This window comes from Falco punctatus, assembly GCF_963210335.1.
Source record: "Falco punctatus genome assembly, chromosome: 5".
In the NCBI taxonomy this organism is placed as follows: Eukaryota; Metazoa; Chordata; class Aves; order Falconiformes; family Falconidae; genus Falco; species Falco punctatus.
The window spans coordinates 90749773-90770798 of NC_137584.1; the positions used below are offsets into that span (position 1 = coordinate 90749773).

The window sequence follows — 21026 nt, forward strand, 5'->3', positions numbered from 1 at the left end:
AACCATTTTTAAAGGCTTCCTAGGGCTGCAAGGAATAAACTAACCCCACAGGAGAAGACTCGAGGCAAACCTAACAGTCTTCTCTGAGCCTGCCTACAGCACAGCTCAGAAGGAAGAGGAGGGCAGAAAGCCCGCCCTGTGAGGCTAACGAAGCAGCAGGCTTCTGCTTTTCTGGGCCTTAATGGGGTTTTGTCAGCCGTAAGAGATACTGACAGTTCTCACAATCAAGTGGACACATAAAGAAGTAGGGTAAATTGTAGCTTATTTTTATGACAGGCACTGCAGCCCTAGAGCATCGCTGCAGCTAGTGCTCAGAGCTCAATACAATGCCATGTACCCTCACATTCCAGAAAACCAAGTGGTGTGACCTTCCCAAGCACAAGGTGGATTCAGTCCATCAGGAATTCACAACCACTTGTGAATCAAGTGGACATAAACAAGTAGGGTAAATTGTAGCTTTCCTATACTCAAGAGTAGCTCAAGATTATTTTCTTTTTTTAAACTACAGTTTGACTATCATTAATTGCACATCTCACAAGTACACTCCTTTCACCAGCTGTTGCTAAAAGTGGTATTATTTTTCCCTTACAGTACATGCTCTACTTCCCTAAGAACAAATTTGTCTGAAATAAATTTATTTACTGAAGTCAGCTTTTCCCCCCCCCCAGGAGGAAGCAGACTTAGTGCACTGTAAATACTTTATTAGCATCCACTCCAGACAAGAAGACTGAAACTACACGCAAAAGTTTCCATATTCCTGTTTCCTGGTACAGCAGTAGGAAAGGAGACGAGGGACTCCCTGCCATCTGCGGTGGTACTACATCAACATTAGCCATGCTACCAGCAGTACTGAAGTTACTGACGATGGGCAAGACTAGTATCAAGTGCCAGGACCAGGTAACTCACAGACTGAAAGCACAGATAACAAGCCTGGTTTCACTGCCATTTTCCCTGTGATGCAGCCTCTCCCGAGACAGCTAGAGCAGGAGGTAGCTGCAGCAACAGATGGGGAGCAGAGAAGCCCAGAAATGTACCTAGCAGCTCCCTGCTCCAAAAATATACTCACACAAAGGGCCGTGTGGAAGCACAAACTGAAACAAACCCCTAGTTCCAAGCAGAGGAAAAGAGATGCGCTGCCAGCAGCTTTCACCCTTGCAGATTCTCCAGTGTCTAATAAAGGGTAGGGTTAATGGCTTTTTACCTGCAACCATTGGGTCTGACCAAGACTCTTCTATTCAGAAGCCTTTTCTCACAAAACCCATGGAAATAATAGCTGGAGGTTTCCACCCCCAAAAGCTTTGGTTGAAATTGTCTGCTGAAACTTTCCGACACAATGCTGAAGTTGCTGGCTAGACAGAAAATTCAGACACATTTTAACATCACATGAGAGCTTCTTCCCTATGAAGCAAAGCTAAAAATAAGGGAGAAGCCTAAGGTTCAAAAACAACACAGCAAGCAAACTTATGATAACCACTGACGGCATGGCCCTGTAAACCACAGGTCATGTACCCAGAGAAAAGGGCTGTCACATCTCTCTGGACAAATGGCAGCAACACTGGTGTGGCGGTACAACAGGCTTTGACAAGGCAGTGTGGTGCAGCAGGCTGCCACAGGCCCACAGGTAGCTGACGGCACACCAGGGGCAGTCCCCTTGCACCACCTTTTACCAAGCTCTCCGTATTACCGTATTCCGGCACTCCCGAGGCACAGCTGCTAGCTTCCAGCTGGCAGGGCTTTACCCAAGCAAAGAGGGAAGAAGTGTGGGGGCAGAAAAGAAGAGCTGCCTTTCCCTGCACACACACCACCACCCCCAACTCTACTGGACAGCCTTACAGCCATGGGCTAAAGGAGGCATCATGTCTCAGGCACTAGATGTTTGCAGTTCTAGCAATATGGGTGATCACACTTTCTCAATCCTCTGTAAAAAAAAAATGTCACCGTTCCATCAACCACTATGAGAATTCAGGATGTTAAGATTAATCTTAGTCATCTTTCAATTCAAAACAAACAAAAAATCAAAACCCATTCAGTATATGAAAAAAATGAATCCATGAGAAAGAAAATAATTCCTTTACTGTTTTAAGACTGTCCACCTTGGTATTCTGAAAGGGTACGCAGACACTGGAGCTCAGAGCAACCAGCTAAAGGGAGGAAAGTAAACAATTTTAGCAAGAAAATAAGAAACCAAAAGCAAAGCCTACAACCCCAAATGTCCTTTTCTACATGCACAAATCCCAAAACAGCAGGGTGAAAACATTGTCATGGGTATTTTAAAAAAGGATCTTTTTAAAAGTGCTACCAGTAAACAGGAATCATCCCATATATGCCTCAAAATCAAGAAACACTGTGCTAGATTCTTCTGCTTTTTGTGGGATGACAGGAAGTTCTGAAAAATGGGTCAGGGCTTCCCATTCTTAAAATTTTCTTACATGTCAAAGATAAAGGAATGCAAGGGGAAGTTTTATGAATATTCACTTGCTCAACTTAAGAGACACTTATTCCGGGTACCCTATGCAGCTAAGATCTGCACTTGAACAGAAAAAGGAGTTCCAAAATCTTGTTCTCTTTAAAATTTTTCATAGCTCTATGCAACTATTGCTCCGGTTACCTACAGGAAGAGACAAACCACTAATCAGTTTTCCAAGAGTCAGTAGGTACAATCAGAAGAAAAATAACAGCCAAGCAGTTCAGAGCAGCCAAACAGACTCACGCACCTGCTAACATGGCCAGCACTGTGACTCCAGAGCTATAATCATGTCAGGTGCTACCAGCTGCTGTCAAGGTTAAGTCCTCTGCTAATAAACCACGGATAAGTCAGCAACAGGTTGGTTAGGAAATTTACAAGCTGCCAAGTTAGATGCTTGCTGGAGAAGTGAATTAAGGTGTTTTGACAGCTCTTCCTGTTCTTTTAAATCTTCTCTTATGTACTGCCATAAACAAAGAGATTCAGAATTTACTTAATGAGCAGTCACTGAAAGTAAAGGAAGTTCACAGTGCATGCTGAGTGGTAGGGTACAATGCGCTGCCAACTGCATTCAATGGTCCAGATTCTCCAATTACTTCATTTAATACGGCTTTTGATATTAACAGTACTGGCTATGCAAATACTCTTCCCAAGCACAGCTGTGGCGGGAGAGTCAGTGTATGACACTGGATTTAAAAGCACAGGCATTAGTGCATTAGTCTTGGCCCTGAAGAAAGTTCAGGACAGCTATCATCTTAGGGCATCAGGCAGCAGTATACCTAATGGAAAGCGCAGAGCTGACTGAGCCTTTGGTCTGCCTGGCCTAGGAGAAAGGTGCTGGGGCTTGTCCCAGCAGGTGGAGATGAACATATGCTCCCAGCAAAGCTGCACACCCACCAAAACATGCATCTCCCACCACAACAGCCAATGTCACCCATCCAGCAGCCCCAGAGACCTCCGACCCGTCAGACAGCAGCAGGGAAGCAAACGTTACTTCTTGGGTAAAGAAAGAGGAGGCAGTGAACATGGAGGGTGACCGGTCACTACAGGTGCTTGTGGAAATGGCTCCATGGAAACCAGTGGTAGTAATGTGGGCCACAGTAATATGGGAGTCAAAACTGATGTGACACAGTAAGAGCCTTAAAATGCCCCCAAGTGTTTCAATTCAGTTGTCCCCAGAACTAGAAATTATTTTACCCTTGTCATGTTCGGGCAGCACCAAAGTAGTTTTGAAAAACAGATTTATCAAAAAAAAAGATTGGATCTGCTAGTGTGCTGTTAGGCTCCCATACAGCAGCTCACCCAAAACAAAGCCCACAGAACGACTGCAGGAGACTTAGTGGGCACATGCAATAAAACCCAAAACCAGTTTGTGCAGAAATAAATACACAGAGCCACAGAGATCACAGTTCAGCAGCTGCAGACAGTTAAGCAGCTGCAGAGTCTGACCATAGCTTTGGAATAATCCTCAAGAAAGTCTCCTTAAATAACAGTAAAATAGAAATAAAAAAGAAACCCCATTAATGACTCTCCACTACAAAGAGAACCTCAACAAGCAAACAAGAATTACTTTTGGATCGCTCATCTTTACAGGTTTGCAGGCAGCTGGAAACAATAGTTCTGAGGGCCTGCACTTCTGATTCATCTCCAAAGCTTGTGTGCTCAGAAGCCCTGCAGTGACAGCACAGGGCACTTACTCAGGATCCAGGTGATTTAGCTGAAGCACTTCAAGATGCTCTTGCCTACAGCTGTGTCTCATCTCACCCCTCTGGCAGGTCTCCCTCCCCACCGCATCTGCTCCTCACGCTCACTTTACAGATCTGAACCGAAGTTGATGACGGTTAACTCTGACACACCGGGCAGCTTTACTGTCATCCTGCCTCTGCTTCAGGGCAGAAGACTGCTGCTAAGGGACAGTGACATCTCAGCTCCACTCCTGAATCCAGAAAGCCTCATGAGCCAGAGCCTTAGACAACAGCAATGTTAGTTATGGTTCTGCTAATTTTAGCTCATGCTTAACCCACAGCTCCCAAGTCCCTGCAATGCCTTTCCAGGTGCCAAAAGCCACAACTACCCTATACCTCCACTGCCAAAGCATACAGCTTCCCAGCTGAGAGGCTCTGATGCGCCTACATAAACTGCATGCTGCAGAAATACATTTTTCAAGTAAAGACAACAAGAGGAAGAAAACAAGGACAGCTTTATTTACCCTATTGCCACGTGCATATCTTAAAATAAGGAACAAAAGTTCAGCTGCATAGTTCCTGTGTTTCAGAGTCCACTCCAGGACACACAGGACTGACCTGGTGCAGAGGGCAGCTCAGGAGTGTCCCACAGCGAACAGCCTGCCAGGGCCAGCTTCCACCCCAAGGAGTAAAAGGAGGGAGAGGGGCAAGGGAAACAAACACACACTTCACACACTCCCCTCAGAGTAAACTGGGAAAGCTTCTGGAAGTAAACAAACAACTCCCCCCAGTCTGTATTCTCAGAAAGCCACCCAAGCAGAATGCTTTTACTACGGTAACTGAAAGGTTTGTTTTATAAGAAGAGTTTCCTCAGATTTAGTCAACCTTACCAGCCTCCTCCTCCTCCTCCTCTCCTTATTCACACTAAGCTGTGAAAGGGACTTCAGCTCTCTCCAACCAATTAAAAACTAATTGAAGCAACAGACTGGCACTATACAGCCTGAGCAGTCGAAGAGACTGAAGACTCAGCTCAGATGAGGCCTACACAATGTCATAATATTTCATTTAACCTCGTAACACAAAGAGCTGAAAGAAGTATTCACAGGGATCCAATCCTGCAAAAATTTCTTTATTCCAGCTCAAATCCACCGGGTCCAAAGGAACAGTATTGTACGCGTGCAACACAGTGCCTGCAGGAACAGAGCCAGGTTTTATTTATTTGTAAAGCTCTGTGAGGAAGTTACACACACACAGTTTCTCCCTCAAAAAATAAAGCCATGTTAGAACGTAAGTTAGTGTTTTTTATTTATCCAAGATGACATCCTCACCCCTTTAACTGAATGAATGACAGGCCATTAACGCAGATTTGTCTACACTTGGATATATCCTAATCTTTTCTGCTTTAGACCATTATTTTTCTTACTGCTAGAACAGTGCACTATGTCAAGGAACTGCTGGGAAGAATTCTGTCTCTCAAAGACAAACAAAATCCAGAACAAGTATTTAGGACAAACCTAAATCTTTCTACCTTACAGACACTAAGCTTCGTTCCTGCTTCTACCAATGAGGTCTTTTAGGAACTGCACACAGTTTCAAACACTCTCAAAGAGTTGCTGCGAATAGGAAATGGGTATAAGCATGCAGCACTGCTGATCTGAAAAAGTCAGCAAGAAAGATTTCACATGTGCCCATACCTCTCCTACTGAAATCTCTTCACTGCACAATATGCAGCCAACAACCTTGATGAGAAACTCCGAAGCCGTGCTCCATGGAACACGGGTGAGGCTATGAAAGGGGTGAGGAGGCCAGCTTGGTAAGGTAGGGGAGGAAAGCAGCTGGTGTTAAGAAGTCCAGACTCTAGGCACCTCCTGACAGAAGCTGGGCAGGCAGCCTAAAGGAGCAGATCTACATTTCTGAAAGCAAGGATTTTCTTTTGCATACAAAAAGGAGAGAGATGCAAGGTGGCAGAGGAGAACTGCTTTTGTGTGTGGACAGTGTGTTTTAATTGACTGCAGGAAGAAAGGGACAAGACTGACCTGTAAGGCTGCTGGTGGTGATTATTTGGAAAGAGTAAGTTTGACATGCAATTTAAGCCCTCAAAAAGTCCTCAGTCAAAAGTGGAAATGAAAGGAGAAGAAAATGCTGAAGTGTATTTGCAGATGGGGATTATTTGGTGTGGAATCAGAGATCTCAATGAAGAGTGTGAGGACAGAGTATAATTTAACTGAGGAGAAAGAAGCTAAAAAGCAGGAGAAATTGCATGACACTTCCCTTGCACAAGCTATACTTTTTACAGTATACCTATATGGCTAACACGCAAATGCAAATTTGATCAGAAACTCAGAAGAGCAAGCCCACAACAAAAAGCACTGTTTCAGCAAAATTTACTCAAAGGGATTCTGAAATGACCTGTAACTGTATCTCTTTCTGTTACAAGCTTCAAGGAGATCATCCTTAATAATTAAAAGCACATAGGTGCTCACAAAATCCCCTCTTAACAACCGTGCAAAGCAAGGAAATGAACCCAGCAATCTGACAGCCGACCCTGTGCAGGCAGCCCCCAAGGATTTCTACAGAACCCAGTTAACTCCAGTTTCTTTCTGTGGCCTTCAGCACTGAAGAGTTTGCTGGAAAGCAGCAACCAGAAGACAAGCAGATTGGTGCAAACCGTGGAATCTCAAAAAGCTCATTTCTCTCACATGCACAATGCATGCCAAATCTTAAAATTCCTGCAGCATTCAGTTATGAAACTACAATAGAAGAGAAAAACAGATGGCTAAAGCCTTTTGGAAAAAAAAAGATTAAGCATTATTTCATTTCCAAAAGAGGAAGATGCATATTTGAAAATACAGAACCTACTTCAGATCGTACCTAGCTGGCACAAAACTAGGCAACTTGCCTCATGGAAATGCAGCCTGTCTTCAGTTAAGGCAGCATACAAGAAAAGTTTAACCCTTTTAGAACATCATGGCTCACTGGATTTTTAAGACAGATTTAAAAGCAAAGCAGTACATCTAGGAGACGACAGGTATTACAAATATTGTAACAGAAGCCACACCAAACCATACTTCTTTATCTCTACAGCAACTCCTGAATGGCAAATCCTGTAGAAAAGGCTCTTTATGTTTATTCTCTTCCAGTGTTTTTAAGCAGTTAGCACCTACGTTCAGGTGAGCAGCTTTCTTGCTCATAAAAGCCTCTAATGGACAATGACATACTAGGAACCTGACAACCTCAGCTCTGGAAGTTAGGCCACTCTGTGGAAACCAATCAGTACTACACTTGAAGTGTCTATCGAGTCCTTGACTTGCAAGATAGCACACAAAAAACAAGGAAACATAAAAATCATCCTAGAGTGTTCACATGTTCAGCATTAGATGCTTCAGCAGCCCTGTAAAACAGCTATCACAGCTCCTGGTCCAAGCTCGGGAACCGATCTCTGGTCCAAAGGGGTATTTTCCTCCTGTGGGGCTGCTCTGCTCAGCCTGCACCCCAGACAAGCCTTGACTCAGTCCTGAGCAGAGGCCTCCAGCAGCTGAGAAGCCCCAGGGTACACAAGAGATGCATGCTGGGCTGGCAGGCTTCACACTGGATCAACAGGAGACCTGGGCTTCTCCAAACTGGCAGCTGGGACTGGCAGGAAACCCAAAGGCATCTCAAACAGCTCTAGAAACCAGTGCTCAGGCAACTGAACTGGATCCCCTGCACAAGTCACAGCCTTACACCTGCCAGCAATGCCCGGCACCGTGCTATCCATCCTATCCCACACAGCAACAGCCTGCTCCGGGGATGCAGAACAGCAAATACAATTTTTTTTGTAGAAGCCTAATCAAAACTCATGAGACTGATTTCTGGTTTTATTCAATGGCTCTGCACTGAGGATAAGGCTAAATTAACTCTCTCCTACCATGCAGCCAGGACTGCAGCTCACTGGCAAGGCTGGGTGGAAAATCCTGTGCTGTCCCAGCTTATTCCAAGGGTAAGTGGAGGATGACACACTCCGGGCACTGCCAAGCCAGCACCTTTCAAAAAAATCAAGCGCTTATATGATTAATGCAAAGCATGACGTTTTCACAGTAGCAGGAGTCACTAATCCATATTAAAGACCAAGGCTATATTTATTTATTTATTTTTAATGAAAGGCTCTAAAGGAACCAACTGCTCAATTTTTCAAAGGTACTGTGCAGCCACAATAATTAGGTCTGGGTCAGCGGGAGCAGCCAGAATGCCACAGAAGTGACGCAGTGTTGTTAATTACCTGAAAATAAGGTTTTTCTAATGAAACAGTGACGACACTGGGCACTCCATCACAGTCCGCCCCCTCAAAACACACCACTGATGAAAAGCAATCACCTGAGAGTGGCTGTCTTTAAGCATTAGTAGGGACAAGAATCAGAAATTAGAGAGCAGAAAAAGCAAGGAGAGGGGAGTTTCACCTATGCTGGACAAATGCTGCTGTACTTAGAGGTAATCCTTTTAAAGTGAAGCAGCAACACTAGAGTGGTAGCAACTTCCCACACAGCCAACGTAGCTCTTGCTCTTTTTTTCTGGAGTTATTTTGAACACCAAGTTTAAAAAAAAAAAAATAAAAATAAAATCAATTCAAGTCTAGAGGAGACAAAAAGTGTAAAGCCAACCACAAATACACCAACATTGCAAACTGCACGTGATCAGTTACAAGAACATTCTAAAACACAAGTCACTTTCTGAAGGGTTAGACAAATGTAAAGCGAACAGAAGATAGCAGTTCACAGACAGGCACCCAGCCTGGTTTGGTCATGCACAGTCCTTGCTCACAGACACATCCCAGTTCAAGCGTGTTTATGACTGCATTGTCATTTATTTTAAAATAAGAATGGAGCATTCTTTTCCCCCAGAAACACTGCATTGTTAAAATGCCAGTACATTAAAATAACTTACTGCTTACTACGTTTTGATCAAACAAACTACAGACTACAGCACTGACCCTTAATACATATTGAGTGCTTTCAGCAAGAACAGCATATGGAGTTCATTTCTTCTGTTTTGCTTTCACATGGGCCAAACTCTGAGACAAGCTTTAAAACAGAGGAAGCAGTGATTCTGTCAGCACATGCAGAACTATCTTCTGCAGTTAAGCAAAGACTTAGCTGAAGGTTCTCAAAAATATTTATATATTTACCCTTTTGTTTCAGATAGGGGTTCCACTTTTGGCAGAAATACCATATTTTTAACTTGCACACTTAAAGAACATTTTTGTTAAGGTTCTCCTAACAAGAGGAAGCAAAATAGGAAAGCCTACAATCAAAAGACTGTGCAAGTGATGTTTTTTCCCCTATTGTTATTTTTCCTAGAATTCATCCACATTTCACCACCAGACTGTTACTTTGTCACAAGCAACACAAGCACTGATCTTGCCTGTATTTAAATTCAAGAAGGTAAAATGAAGGTTCAGAAAACCAACTTATTTTTAAGAATTAGTTACATAGCTGAGGTTTTGAAGGCTGTTTCACTACTTCACACATAGGCGTTTTTCTAGGTGGGCACTCTAGTTTATGATTAAACAATAAGATGATTGTTTCTAAATTAACAAGATTGTTCACAAGAGAACTTTTGTGTGTGACTTTTTCTTAAATCAAGTGAAAGTTAGCTGCAGATCCAATCTGAACATTCCCCTGCAGCATTCATACTTCAGTGCTGAAGCATTCTGCAAATTCTCAAGCAAGGAGTGAATCAAAGTGAAAAGGAAAGCCAAAACGAGCTAGTTTATGCAAACAAAACATAAAAAGTAATAAACACAACTCCTGAAATGAACCTGATAAACCAAAATTACTGTGGAAAACTCTCTGGCCTGAACGAGACAGTAGATCCCATGAGATAAACACAACCACCTCTTTCAACTTTTAAAATGTTTTTACTTGTAGCTTATTCCATGAAAGCAAGTTCAACTCCCGAAATGATTCTGTTTCTTAATAACCTTTCAGAGTGTTTTAGGCAGTGAGGATAATTTGTTAAAAAAAAAAATTATTTAACCTGACCGTGTTCCTTTAAAGCAGAGCAGCGAGCAGCCTTCCAGCATATTTGACAGAGATTTCCAACTCCAAGAGATAGAATTTAAATTTGTAGAGGCAATTACTCATTACCAGTGAAAGCAGCCAATGCAAGTGCCAAACTTGCCAACAAGAAGAAAGGCCAAGTATTAGAAAGGAGGCTGCAGTTTATTACAAGGCAATCTGAAAATCTCCGTCCACGAGGTCTGGCACGTACTTTCTTCATCCCCTGACACTACAGGCTCACACTAATGTGAGGAATTACGTGAGTAACGTCAATATTCCAAACATATAAAACAGCACTTAAGTATTTGTATAATGGAGATCTTTGCCTGACTATTTAAAAGCTGCTTCTAGTCTTCCCTAGCATATTTATTTAAGCTTATTTTGCACAGGAAGGAAGATGCGCCAGACCCACACCATTAACTGTTAGCTGCTGTCTAGTCAGATCCAAAGCCATCCAACTGGACCACCTCTGCACAAAATTCCTGTCTGACTAAACAAATACCTTAAGACAGTTCCCAAGGATCTGTCTCTTCCCTCTTCCCATTAAGATGGAAAGGAACAAGGAAAAGAGGAAGCAGAGACAAGACATCTTCAGGTAAAAAGTCAAAATTGAAATGGGTATCCACCCCAGATTAAAACACCACCCTCTTCACGACTGATCTCAAATGTCTTAGTCAGCTAACAACAGGTTCAGCAGATAACACTCAGCACCAAGCATTGAATTGGAAAACAGCTCTTGGGAAACATTAAAAAAAAAAAAGCCAAAAAAACCAACAACCAAACCCACACCACTAAGTCACAGGTGACGAGGTAATCAATGCACTGTCCTCCGCACAACAACGACGAAGAAAATACAAGCACAGAAGAAAATCAACAGGTCCAAGAAAGACAAGTATCCCACACAGCTGCTTCTGCAAGGGGCAGGCAAGAGAAAGTGAGGGGAGGCAAGACCAACGCATGCAAATCAAACAACACAAAATGAGCAACATCCTTCCTATTTCAGCACCAGCGACTTACTCCACCATTTGTGCAGCAACATGCGCTACTTCTTACCATTTTTTGGTGCATTCCACCATCAGCTCCTGGTAAGAGGCCACAAACTGGAACTTGGATGCATGTTTCCCAACACGCTGTAGTCTCTTCCAAACTGAAGCCATGATGGTGAGAAATACCAGTCCTCTTACACAGCAGCAACTCTGGAAACACCGATGTAGGTTTAAGAGTGCGTGTGCTTGATACTAGCAGGTTTATATACAGACACGGTAAAAACAGTGTATGAAGAACTTGATAGGATGTCTACAGCTAATATTCCGCCTCTCCCTTCTTCATGGTAAATCCCAGTCCAGCTGAATGGCTCATCACTGGCCAGGAGCAGCGTGCAATAGGAGCAGACAGGTAACTGAAAGGAAGTTCTCTCATGGAATCAGCGTTCCTCACACAGCAGATGATGTGGAAACTGCAGGGCTGGAAGAGAAATAAGACAGGGGGAGAAAGCATCAGTTAATATACTACACACCACAGCCTGCAATTGCACGTGATCTCGTACCTTTCAAACAACTACAATAAACCACACGAACATACCCCCTTCCTGCTGCCATTCCCCCCGCCAATTTAATAAATAAGAACGCTGCGGCAATTTCAGGAATGCAAACCACGAGTCTGTTTGGAAACATATCAACACGTCCTTTTATCAGCACCATCATAATTGGCAACAACAACAAAAAAGGGCAGGTCAGGGCCACACCGACTCCTTGTGCAGCATCTCCGGGAAGCAATGCAAAGTGGCTGAGGTGCTGCCAGCATGCCCCCAGAGGGAGGGACACGGGGGATGAAGACAAGTTCTTTGTCTGGATGACAAAAGGTGTAACAGTTGTTTCCCCCTCACGCACACACCTCCCGCTCCCGTTTCTCTTCCCAAAGAGAAGGAACTGCCGAGAAGGCGACGAGGGAGCGTTACTAGTGAAATGGGCGAGGAGGAGGAGGATGGAAGCGGCAGGGGCATCTCCTGAGCGCTGGCTGCCCAGGATTCCCCATCCTCCTCGCTGCATCACATTGAAATGGAAATGCCTCTCCATCCCCAGCGGAGACACGCTCACCGGGGGGATGCAAAGGGAGAGGCTTCTCCCCCCGACGGGAGGCAGCTCTGCCGCGCCCGGCGAAAAAGCCTCTGCGCTAGCAACAGGGGGAAGCAAAAGGTGGCCGCACCTGGCGAGGAGGCGGGCTAGCAGGGCAGCAGGGCTGGCGAGCAGGCGGGCTAGCAGGGCAGCAAGGCTGGCGAGCAGGCAGCCGGGGCGCCGGACCATGCCCCCGGCGAGCGCCGCCCCCGCGGGCTCGGAGCGCCGCGCCCCGCCTCGCCAGCCCCTGTCACCTCGGCGCCGGGCAGCGCCCCCCGCAGCCGTTGGGCTTTTAAAATTAAAACGCCAACGGCGGCGATCGGAGGGGGGGGTGAGGGGGGGAAGGGACGCGGGGCAGCGCGGGCGGCCCCCCACACACCGCGGCACTCACCTGCCCCCGGCTCCTGACGGGCCGGCCCCGCCGGGCAGGCGCGGCCGCTGGCACACACGGCAGGCGAGAGGCAGCGCTGCCGCTGCCCATTACCGCGGCGGCAGCGCCCCGCGGCTGTCCCCGTTCCCCTGCGAGCTCATGGCGAGCTCACCGAGCGCACGCCGCCCCTCGTCGCCCCGCCAGCCGGGCGGGCAGGCAGCGCGGGTCCCGCCGCGCCTCACGCCACCACCATCGCCCTCCCGCCGGCGCTGCGCCTCGCCTCGCCTCACCCCGGCCCGCCGCTCCGCCCGCCCCCGCCGCCCGCCCCCGCCCTGCCATTGGCCCCGCCGCGCGCCCTCCGCATCCCATTGGTCGCTGCCTCGCGTCAATCACCTGCGGGCGCAAAGGGGCGCTCCTCGCGCAGCGGAGAGGGGGAAGCAGTGAGGGAAGAGGGAGCTCGCAGGACCTTTCCTCCCGCCCCCTACTCGGTCTTTTTCCGATTGGTCGCGACGCTCGAGGAGGCGGGGCTTATGGTGAGTAGAAGCTATCCGATAGGCGAGCGCGGACGCCCGTCAGCGGGAAAGCGTCCGGCGACGCTTCCTAAAGCCGCGGGCTGTCAAGGAGGGCCGTGGTCTTGCGGAGCTGCGCCGCCGGGAAGGGCCGCCCGGGCCCGGCGGGAGGGCCCGGCGGAGGGGCGGGGGGAGCCGTGGGGGGAGCCGTGGGCCGCGGACGCCGCCTGTCAGGTGGGCGCCGGGCGGCTGAAGGGCGGAGGGACGGCGAGGGAGGGGAGCAGCGGCGGGGCCCGGCCCGGCCCTGAGGCGGCGGCGGGGCAGCACAGGCCCCGGCCCGGCGGCGGCGGGGTGCTGCTGCTGGTAGGGGTGGGAGGCGGGTGGGAGGGGAACAGGGGATGAAATCACGCGGTCAGGTCGGTGGTTCTTTGCCGGCGTAACTGACGTGCTCGGTGGCTTCACCCAAGCGCTGGGCTTTGGCTGTTGTACGGGGTTTCGTGTAGAAGCAGCTGCCGGGGAGGAGGCGGCGGTGCGGGGGGACCCTGCGGGCTGGGGGCTGCCCGCGCCCGAGCCCCCCACCCGCCGTGCAGCGCCGTCGCGGGGTGCCAGGAGCCGCGCCTAAGCCCTTGGTGCTAGCTTCCAGCCGCCTTCTAAAATCGAACTTTCCGGTTCAGAGAGACAACGCCACCCTGCTCCTTGCCCGCTTGCCTTCTGAAGCCTCTTTACACCCCCGCAGGTGTGTTGAGTCTTAGACCCCAACGTGCTGTTTGCAACAAGTGGATCCCAGAGTCAGGATAACCTGGTGGTGTTGGATGCTGTGGCAGCTAATCCTAAACCTATCAGCCAGCCAAGTAAGAAACTAAGCCAGCTATCTAGTGGAAGTGCCAGGAAATAAAGATAATACAGTAGAGGTCTGAGAGCAGCTGTGAAATTGAAGCCTCTGGGCTTTGCAGTCCTCCTCTGTGTTCTTCCCCATAACAAACCAAACAGAACCCAAGCCCGATCCATGGACTGGGAAGCTCCTTATCCTGGTCTTTTCCTCCTCATCCCTAAGCTGCCTCTGTCAGTGCCAGTATATCACAGAGGCTACCAGTATTCAGTGGCTGAAGGGTGAGGAGGGAAAGAATGACTGTGTGGATGGACAGCCACGGGCCTAAGCTGGACTAAGTTGCATTGGAGAGGGTGAATATTTGGGCTATTAAAAAGGTCAGCCCTGTGCTTGTAATGTGTTAGTCTTCATTCCTTTGCCTTCTCTCAAGACAGATTTACTTACCTGAGCTGCCAGAGGGCATGCAATTTCTACCCATTTGGAGCTGTCCTGGAAGAGGCAGTGATTTTCCTTCTTAAAGTGTTACACTGGAATGTAAAAGACAGTTGTACTACTCGTACAGATTTTCTGAGAAATATTGATTTATTTTTTTTCCCTGAAGCTACAATTTGAAGATTTGGTACGTTTCTCTAAGATTTCTGTCCCAGTTTTGCAGCTGGTCTGCACATCACAGGGTAATTCCAACACACTTGAGGGAGACATTACTGGTTTTTTAAGTGCAGATCACCTGCTTAGGATTTAGGAAATGAAGCCAGGATTTTCAGAACACATCAGACTGAGAACACGCAGTCTGGAGCACACATATGCTTGGTTCTAACATGGAAAATACCAGACGGAAATCTGGCAGCTGTAAAGTGGATCAAACAAGGTAATTTAAAGTTCCAGTGGCCCTGAGGAGATCCTTGGTTTCTCATACCAAGGGAATGTCAAGTAGTCAGTTGTACTGATTTTTATTTCAAAAGTTGTCTTTATTCTGTATGTATTGCCAAGAGTTAATCTGTAAGCTACTCTGATTTATCTTCTGAATACCATGCAGCGTCCAGGCTAATTCCTAAGACACATTTTCGGTCAGGATTTTATTTTACTCAAACTGAGATAGACGTTTTCTGTCCTGTGGAATAAACACGAAAGGTCTGGTGGTTTGTTCAGTGACTTGTGTTTCAAACATCATTATTTATTAACATTTTCCATTTCCTTCATAGCTTTTGGATTCAAGTTACACCAGTCCTAAGAAGTACACAGCATAAGGCTGCTTTTTCTGTTGTTGCATGGGGAGGATTGTAACAGAGGCAATTATCCTACAGATTATCTATTTATTTTACAGTTTTTAAGAGTCGCAATCCTTAGCTCCCACAGTTTTGGGGAAAGGTGTAGGAGATTTCAAAGGGGGCGAGCAATTACTCTGGAAAAAGAGGCAAGGTCTTCAGCTGCAGATTGGAAGCTAGAGCACAATGCAGCGTTCTCAGGTTGCTGGACAGAGTCCTAGACCAGACCAGCTCAAAAAAAGCCCTTGTGATTTCTGGCAGCTCACAGGCCAAAGGAACCAATAATTGGCAAAAAGGCATTAGCAAGGGCATGGATGAAGAACCCCATACCCATTCCTCTGGTCAGAGCACTCTTGTGGATCAGCAAGGAACCCCTACGTTGAGTTCATTGTCACACTGAAAAGATCTCTTGGCTGGTCCTGCCAGCTGTAAGCCTGGTTTGTGCCAGTGATCCGGCAGAAACAATAGCCCAGCTATAGAGCATGGGTCAGGATCCAAGCCAAGATGTAGGGAGACAGTCACATTTTTATTTAATCCAATATTCTGAGCTTGATGGTGAAAACAAGCAAAGCTAGTTATACCAAAGTGCCCAATACTCACCTTTAAGGTCAACAGCTGAATGAACAACTCTCACATGACTCCCAGAAGGGTCCTCCTGATTATGAAAAAAATGATACATCATTTTATGTACAGTGTCAAAGACCTCTTCTGCAAGTGGAAAAATAGTCACGTGATGAATAGGCAGATGTCACGTTATTATTTAAAGATACATAATATGTATGATACAATCTATTTAAACCATATTCTTGTCAAAGCTCCTGCCTTGCTTGCCTAAGGAAGGACAGCTGAGGAAGTGTGTTTGTGTCTGAGTGTGCCCTCTGTGTTGTCCTGGAAATGTCATGGAGCAGGGTGCTGAGAGCTGCTCAAACTGGGAAGTTGGCAGGGCCGACCAGGGAGTCCCCAGAGCAACATGACCCCGTTCTTCATAAGCAGCTGGTTTCACCAAGGACACCCTTACTATCCAAAAATACATGCTCATGCTCTGTGGCTCTCCTTCCCACCCCCTGTGGTGGCAGTGAAATATCCAGCTTCCCTCACAATCTGCACAGAAATCCCGGTATTTACTTTCTTCTGGATTTTGACTTCTGCTCCCTGGCTTTGGCCCAATGGTGGTAGGTTGCAAGCTTCCTGGTCCAAGTAGAGGGACGATCTATGCTCTGTTTACATTATTCCCTGTTAAGCTTTGAAGCTATACAGGCTTTCTCTTATCCTTCAATGCCTCGTCATCAGCATGACTAAGGACAGGTTGTTCACCAATAAAGAAATGACCTTTGCTAGAAATAGCTATCATTATAAATCTCGGTTTCCCTGTCCTTCTGTATATGAGCCTGCAGAAATGTCACTGAGGAAATCAACTAATTGGATTATGTCGAACTTGCAAGAGCATTCAGCATTTTGAGGCAATGGGCTATGCACGTGAGGTTACGCTCATCTGCTGTGTTTTAAACTTCCTTGTATTTCTCGATCCCATCGAAAGTTTGATCGCATGTTAATGAAGGCAATGGAGAATTTGCACTGACCTCAGTAGATCTGCATAAAGTGCCATCCTCCTGGTCCCCAATACATGTCACCAACTGATGCATGACACCATAAAATTCAGTTCTGTAACGAGTAATGCTCACTTAGTTCTATGGCAGCACGCTTGTCTGCTCTTTTTCTTTCTTTCTTCACATCCCAACAGTAATTAAAAAATATACATATATCTAACAAATCACAAAAACATATGCAGCAACAAAATAATAGTTTTAATCTTCCCATCTTCTTGCATTTCTCGTTTGTTGCTGGAAAAATGCCACTGGGCTGTCTTTTCACATGATCTGATGACACTCAACAGCCATCCTGTATTGGAGGGAAAAATGTTTTGAGTATTCCCTCTACTAGATATCGGCGACAACGGGAGTGGCGGGGGGGAGGAATATGCTGTTCTATTTGTGCAGTGAAAGCTTGACTTCGAGGCTGGCAGCTGAGAAAAGGCGATTCCCACATCGCAGAATTAGATAGCTCAGCTACTATTAGCCTGTAATGAAAGCTTGTAATTTCATCAGTGCTTGCAGCTGCGCTTAAGGCACTAGGCCTAAAACCATCACAATTTGTTCTTGCCCTACCAGCAAAAGCAGTAGATTTTAGGGCGTGCTGCGGTGGGCTCACATTTTGTTATCACCCTGGCGCGGGCCAAGGCAGGCAGGCCCCCCCGGTGCTCGCTCCCCGACCAGCCTACCTGCCAGCCCCCCCTGAACACCCTTATCCAGCGCCCCAGCAGAGCGCGGGCACACACAGGCTCTGCTGCCGAGGGCAATCTGCAGAGCCAGGGGCTGGTGAAGTCACCAGCACCTCTGTCTTCATGGGTTCTTTACCCTCCCGTTCTCCTGCTGTGGCTGGAGCCCACGCTTGCACGCGGTGAGACCTTGCTGCGCTTCAGCCCAGCAGCAAGTGCCTCCCCCCGGGCTCTGTGCCGCAGGGCACCCAAAAGGGCCATTCCCAGGGTGCAGCCTCACCCCACAGCCCCTTTGCTCTCCTGTGACCGGCTTCCTTGTGCCACCCCGGGGGCACCGAGTGCTCCCGGCCCTGCCCCTCAACCCCAGAGTCTTGTAGGCAAAGTCAAGCAGGCTGGGTCAAGAAGAGCGGATGCAAAACGTCCTCACCTGTCTCCGCTGCATCTCCCCGCTCCTGGCTGGCTGCATGGCTGCAGTTCTTCCCCAACCACTCAGCAGTGAGGGGCACGGTGCATTTATCTGCAGACGAGGTCAAGGACAGGAGTCACATTCCTGCGACGCAGGAGCCGCAGTGCAGCTCAGCCTGCGAGGGCGAGACAAAGGATGGGGTATTGGTGGTGGAGACCCACACGCTACGGACAGCTTTTCCCTGTTCTCCGTTACAAAACTCTGGATTAGCACTGCTTTTTCCAGGTTTATTATCAACTTTCCTGTTAGTCAGCTTGCAACGGTCTAAATGAGTTTTGTGATCAACCTTTTGATATCCTTGAGAATTGCGTACATCTCTTAGTGGCCCCACTGTCTCTCTTCTTAAAAAGTAAAAAGAAAAAAAAAGCAGCGGCTTGTACCATAAATAACAACTTTCGATCTTTTATCGCGCTTAGTGTCTCCTGTACCTTATCCAGTTTGTCAATACCCTTCCTGTGTGGTCTCCCTAGCCTTTTTGCAAAGTATAATTATGCTTGTATAGGACATCCTGCAGCACTAATGAGGTGAGGAATGTCTTTGTCCCTCTCTTTTTAAAATAAACAGCACATGGTGTGGCCAGCAGGACCAGGGCAGGGATCGTCCCCCTGTACCCAGCACCTCAAATCCTGGGCCCCTCACTGCCAGGGGGACGTGGAGGGGCTGGAGCGTGTCCAGAGCCGGGCAGGGGCTGGGGAAGGGGCTGGGGCACAGGGCTGGGGGGGGGCAGTGGGGGGAGCTGGGGGGGCTCAGCCTGGAGGGGGGGTGGCACAAGGCTGTTGGGGGACGGCTGGGGGAGCTGGGGGGGGGGCTCAGTCTAGAGAGGGGGGGCTCGGGGGGACCTTACCACCCTACAACTGCCTGAAAGGGTGTAGCAAGGTGGGGGCTGGTCTCTTCTCCCAGATAACCCCTGGCAGGATGAGAGGAAATAGCCTCGAGTTGCACCGGGGGAGGTTTAGGCTGGAGATTAGGAAAAAAATGTTCTCCAAGAGTTGTCAAGCCCTGGAACAGGCTGCCCAGGGAGGTGGTGGAGTCACGGTCCCTGGGGGTATTTAAAAGACGTGCAGGTACGGCACTCAGGGACATAGGTTAGTGGCAGGCTTGGCAGTGCCAGATTAACAATTGGACTTGATAATCTTAAAGGTATTTTCCAACCTAAATGATTCTATGATTGTATGATTTCTTATCCAAAAATCCAGCTGTTAATTTAATTTAAGAGGCCCTTCATAAACAATGACCTTGATTCTCTGGAGCTGTTCACTTTTTCTGAATGTAATAATTTTCTACAGTTCTTTTCAACTTTAACCAGGACCTTCTTTTTTAATATATACTTTTTTCATCACCTAATTGCTTGTTACACAGACTACTACCAACACTCTGGAGACAGCTGAAAGTGAAAGGGCCAGACTTTAGACAAGACAAAGAAAAGGAGCAACCTATGGCTAGGATTTGGAAAAAACACCTCAGATAGGTATGGCAGCACAAGTGAGAAAACGAGACTCTCCACAGAGACTGAGACAGAAAAACCCTTTCTAAGAGCTATGGAAGAAAATAAGAAATGGAGCAAGTTCAGAGGAAGACTGGCTTCCTAGCTCCCATACGCACACCCATTCGACATGACGCTGGATATGTCCAATCTCTGGTGACCCAGCTGTAGATGCTTTGTGGAGGCATCTAAGAAAACTGCACATTCAAAGCTGGAAGGTCAGGGAGTGAAGGTTGTACAGCCCATACATTTTTTTCTGCTGAGATCCTGTTCATTAGAAACTAAGTAGCTGGACATGCTATCAGAATACTGAACTGGAAAAATTTAAAGCCTTTTAACTGTATTTCTGTAACTTTGCATAAATGCCAGAGAAATCATAAAATGTAATACAGCTGTCTCTAAAGATTACGCAGGAAATTCCTCTTTGCCCAAATATAATATCATATGTCGCCTTTAAGGAGAACGCCTAGTTAACTTCAGCTCTACACCATCAGTCATCCACACAGTACATCAGTACGGAGGTACGCTTCCTCGGAGTACAGACATTAGCAATGCACAGACCATCATAGATCAAACCTGAGGCCTTCTTGGAAGCCTCTCTAGAAGCAATTACCTTGCAGATGTGATAAGACCATCTATCACGCAAACCGGTGCTCCCACCAGACTAAGATGAAATTTGTATCTTACAATTTGTACAAGCAGAATCCCAAACATCATACAATAGGACATTAGTGCTTGATGAAAAGAATCTCAAAAGCGCAGAGCAGGAATATGTATATGTGGTGTGGACTTCACCCTGCAGAAGATTTATAGTTAGCCAAGTTATTGCTAACAAAAATGAGCCCCACGGACCTATCCGTGTACACGAGACATGCAAGTGGACAAGTGTTTTCAGACTTTGGTTGTGGTGTTGGGCAAGTGCAAGGTGGTGTGGAGAGAATCAGTTTTGAAAGGACAAGCAATTAATTGTGTTGTAAAACTGACGGCAAAGTTTGCTACGCCAGCTTTTAAAATCTCAGCAGCCACCCAGTTTAGATAAATATCTCTAGTTATTCTGGAAACGAAACAAAAAAATCATAGCCAGGTTAGGTAATTCCAGACTCAGAAACTGCTCTTTAATATGTCCAGATTAACCCACATGGATTTACATGGTGTTGCAAGTTATTTTTAACTGAGTGTATTGCCTTAAGTTATCACTAATCTCCCTATATGCTTTTTAAACTGTATATATTAAAGTCACACTGTCAGAAAGCACGAGGACAGCTAGCTTCCAAAATTCTGTACACAGCAATGCTGTGTCCAACTTCATCCCTATAAAATGGTGCAAGTTTGCTCACTAGGTCCTCCACAGAATATGCATCACGCCACACAGAAAAGGTACTTGCAGGTGGTCCTGGTACAACAGCGAAGAGAGCATTCTGGTGCATATGCTCTGGCAGGGGCGTGGGCTGAAATCCGTCTGGTGATCAATCATTAAACATTTCTAACAAATAAACCAGCATTCCTTACAGCCCAAAATTCTGCCTACTAT

At 46.9% G+C, this 21026-nt stretch overlaps 1 protein-coding gene and 2 long non-coding RNA genes across 12 annotated transcripts in view; 1 reads left to right on the top strand and 2 right to left on the bottom strand.

The window, feature by feature from the left end:
* The window catches only part of EHBP1 (EH domain binding protein 1), a 226527-nt gene extending 213604 nt beyond the window's left edge, over positions 1–12923 (bottom strand). For 4 of the 9 annotated variants that reach the window (XM_080389552.1, XM_080389551.1, XM_080389559.1 and 1 more), the window contains exons 1-2: positions 12690–12922; positions 11238–11648 (exon numbers count right to left, since the gene is read on the bottom strand). In XM_080389552.1, coding sequence (XP_080245678.1) covers positions 11238–11341 — 104 coding nt within the window. In that variant the 5' untranslated portion in view covers positions 11342–11648; positions 12690–12922. Of the gene's footprint in view, positions 1–11237; positions 11649–12689 lie in introns of all 9 variants that reach the window. The other 5 variants (XM_080389553.1, XM_080389558.1, XM_080389556.1 and 2 more) reach the window with 3 other exon arrangements.
* Positions 12924–13208: 285 nt separating this feature from the next.
* On the top strand, positions 13209–15158 carry LOC308064710. Its single transcript, XR_013928496.1, has 2 exons — positions 13209–13411; positions 13914–15158. It is a non-coding gene; the product is annotated as an uncharacterized lncRNA (long non-coding RNA).
* Positions 15159–15293: 135 nt separating this feature from the next.
* Positions 15294–21026, bottom strand: part of LOC308064711 — a 59280-nt gene continuing 53547 nt past the window's right edge. Inside the window, exons 3-4 of one of the 2 annotated variants that reach the window (XR_013928497.1) lie at positions 17974–18127; positions 15294–17170 (exon numbers count right to left, since the gene is read on the bottom strand). This is a non-coding gene — a long non-coding RNA (uncharacterized lncRNA). Of the gene's footprint in view, positions 18128–21026 lie in introns of both variants that reach the window. The other variant, XR_013928498.1, reaches the window with a different exon arrangement.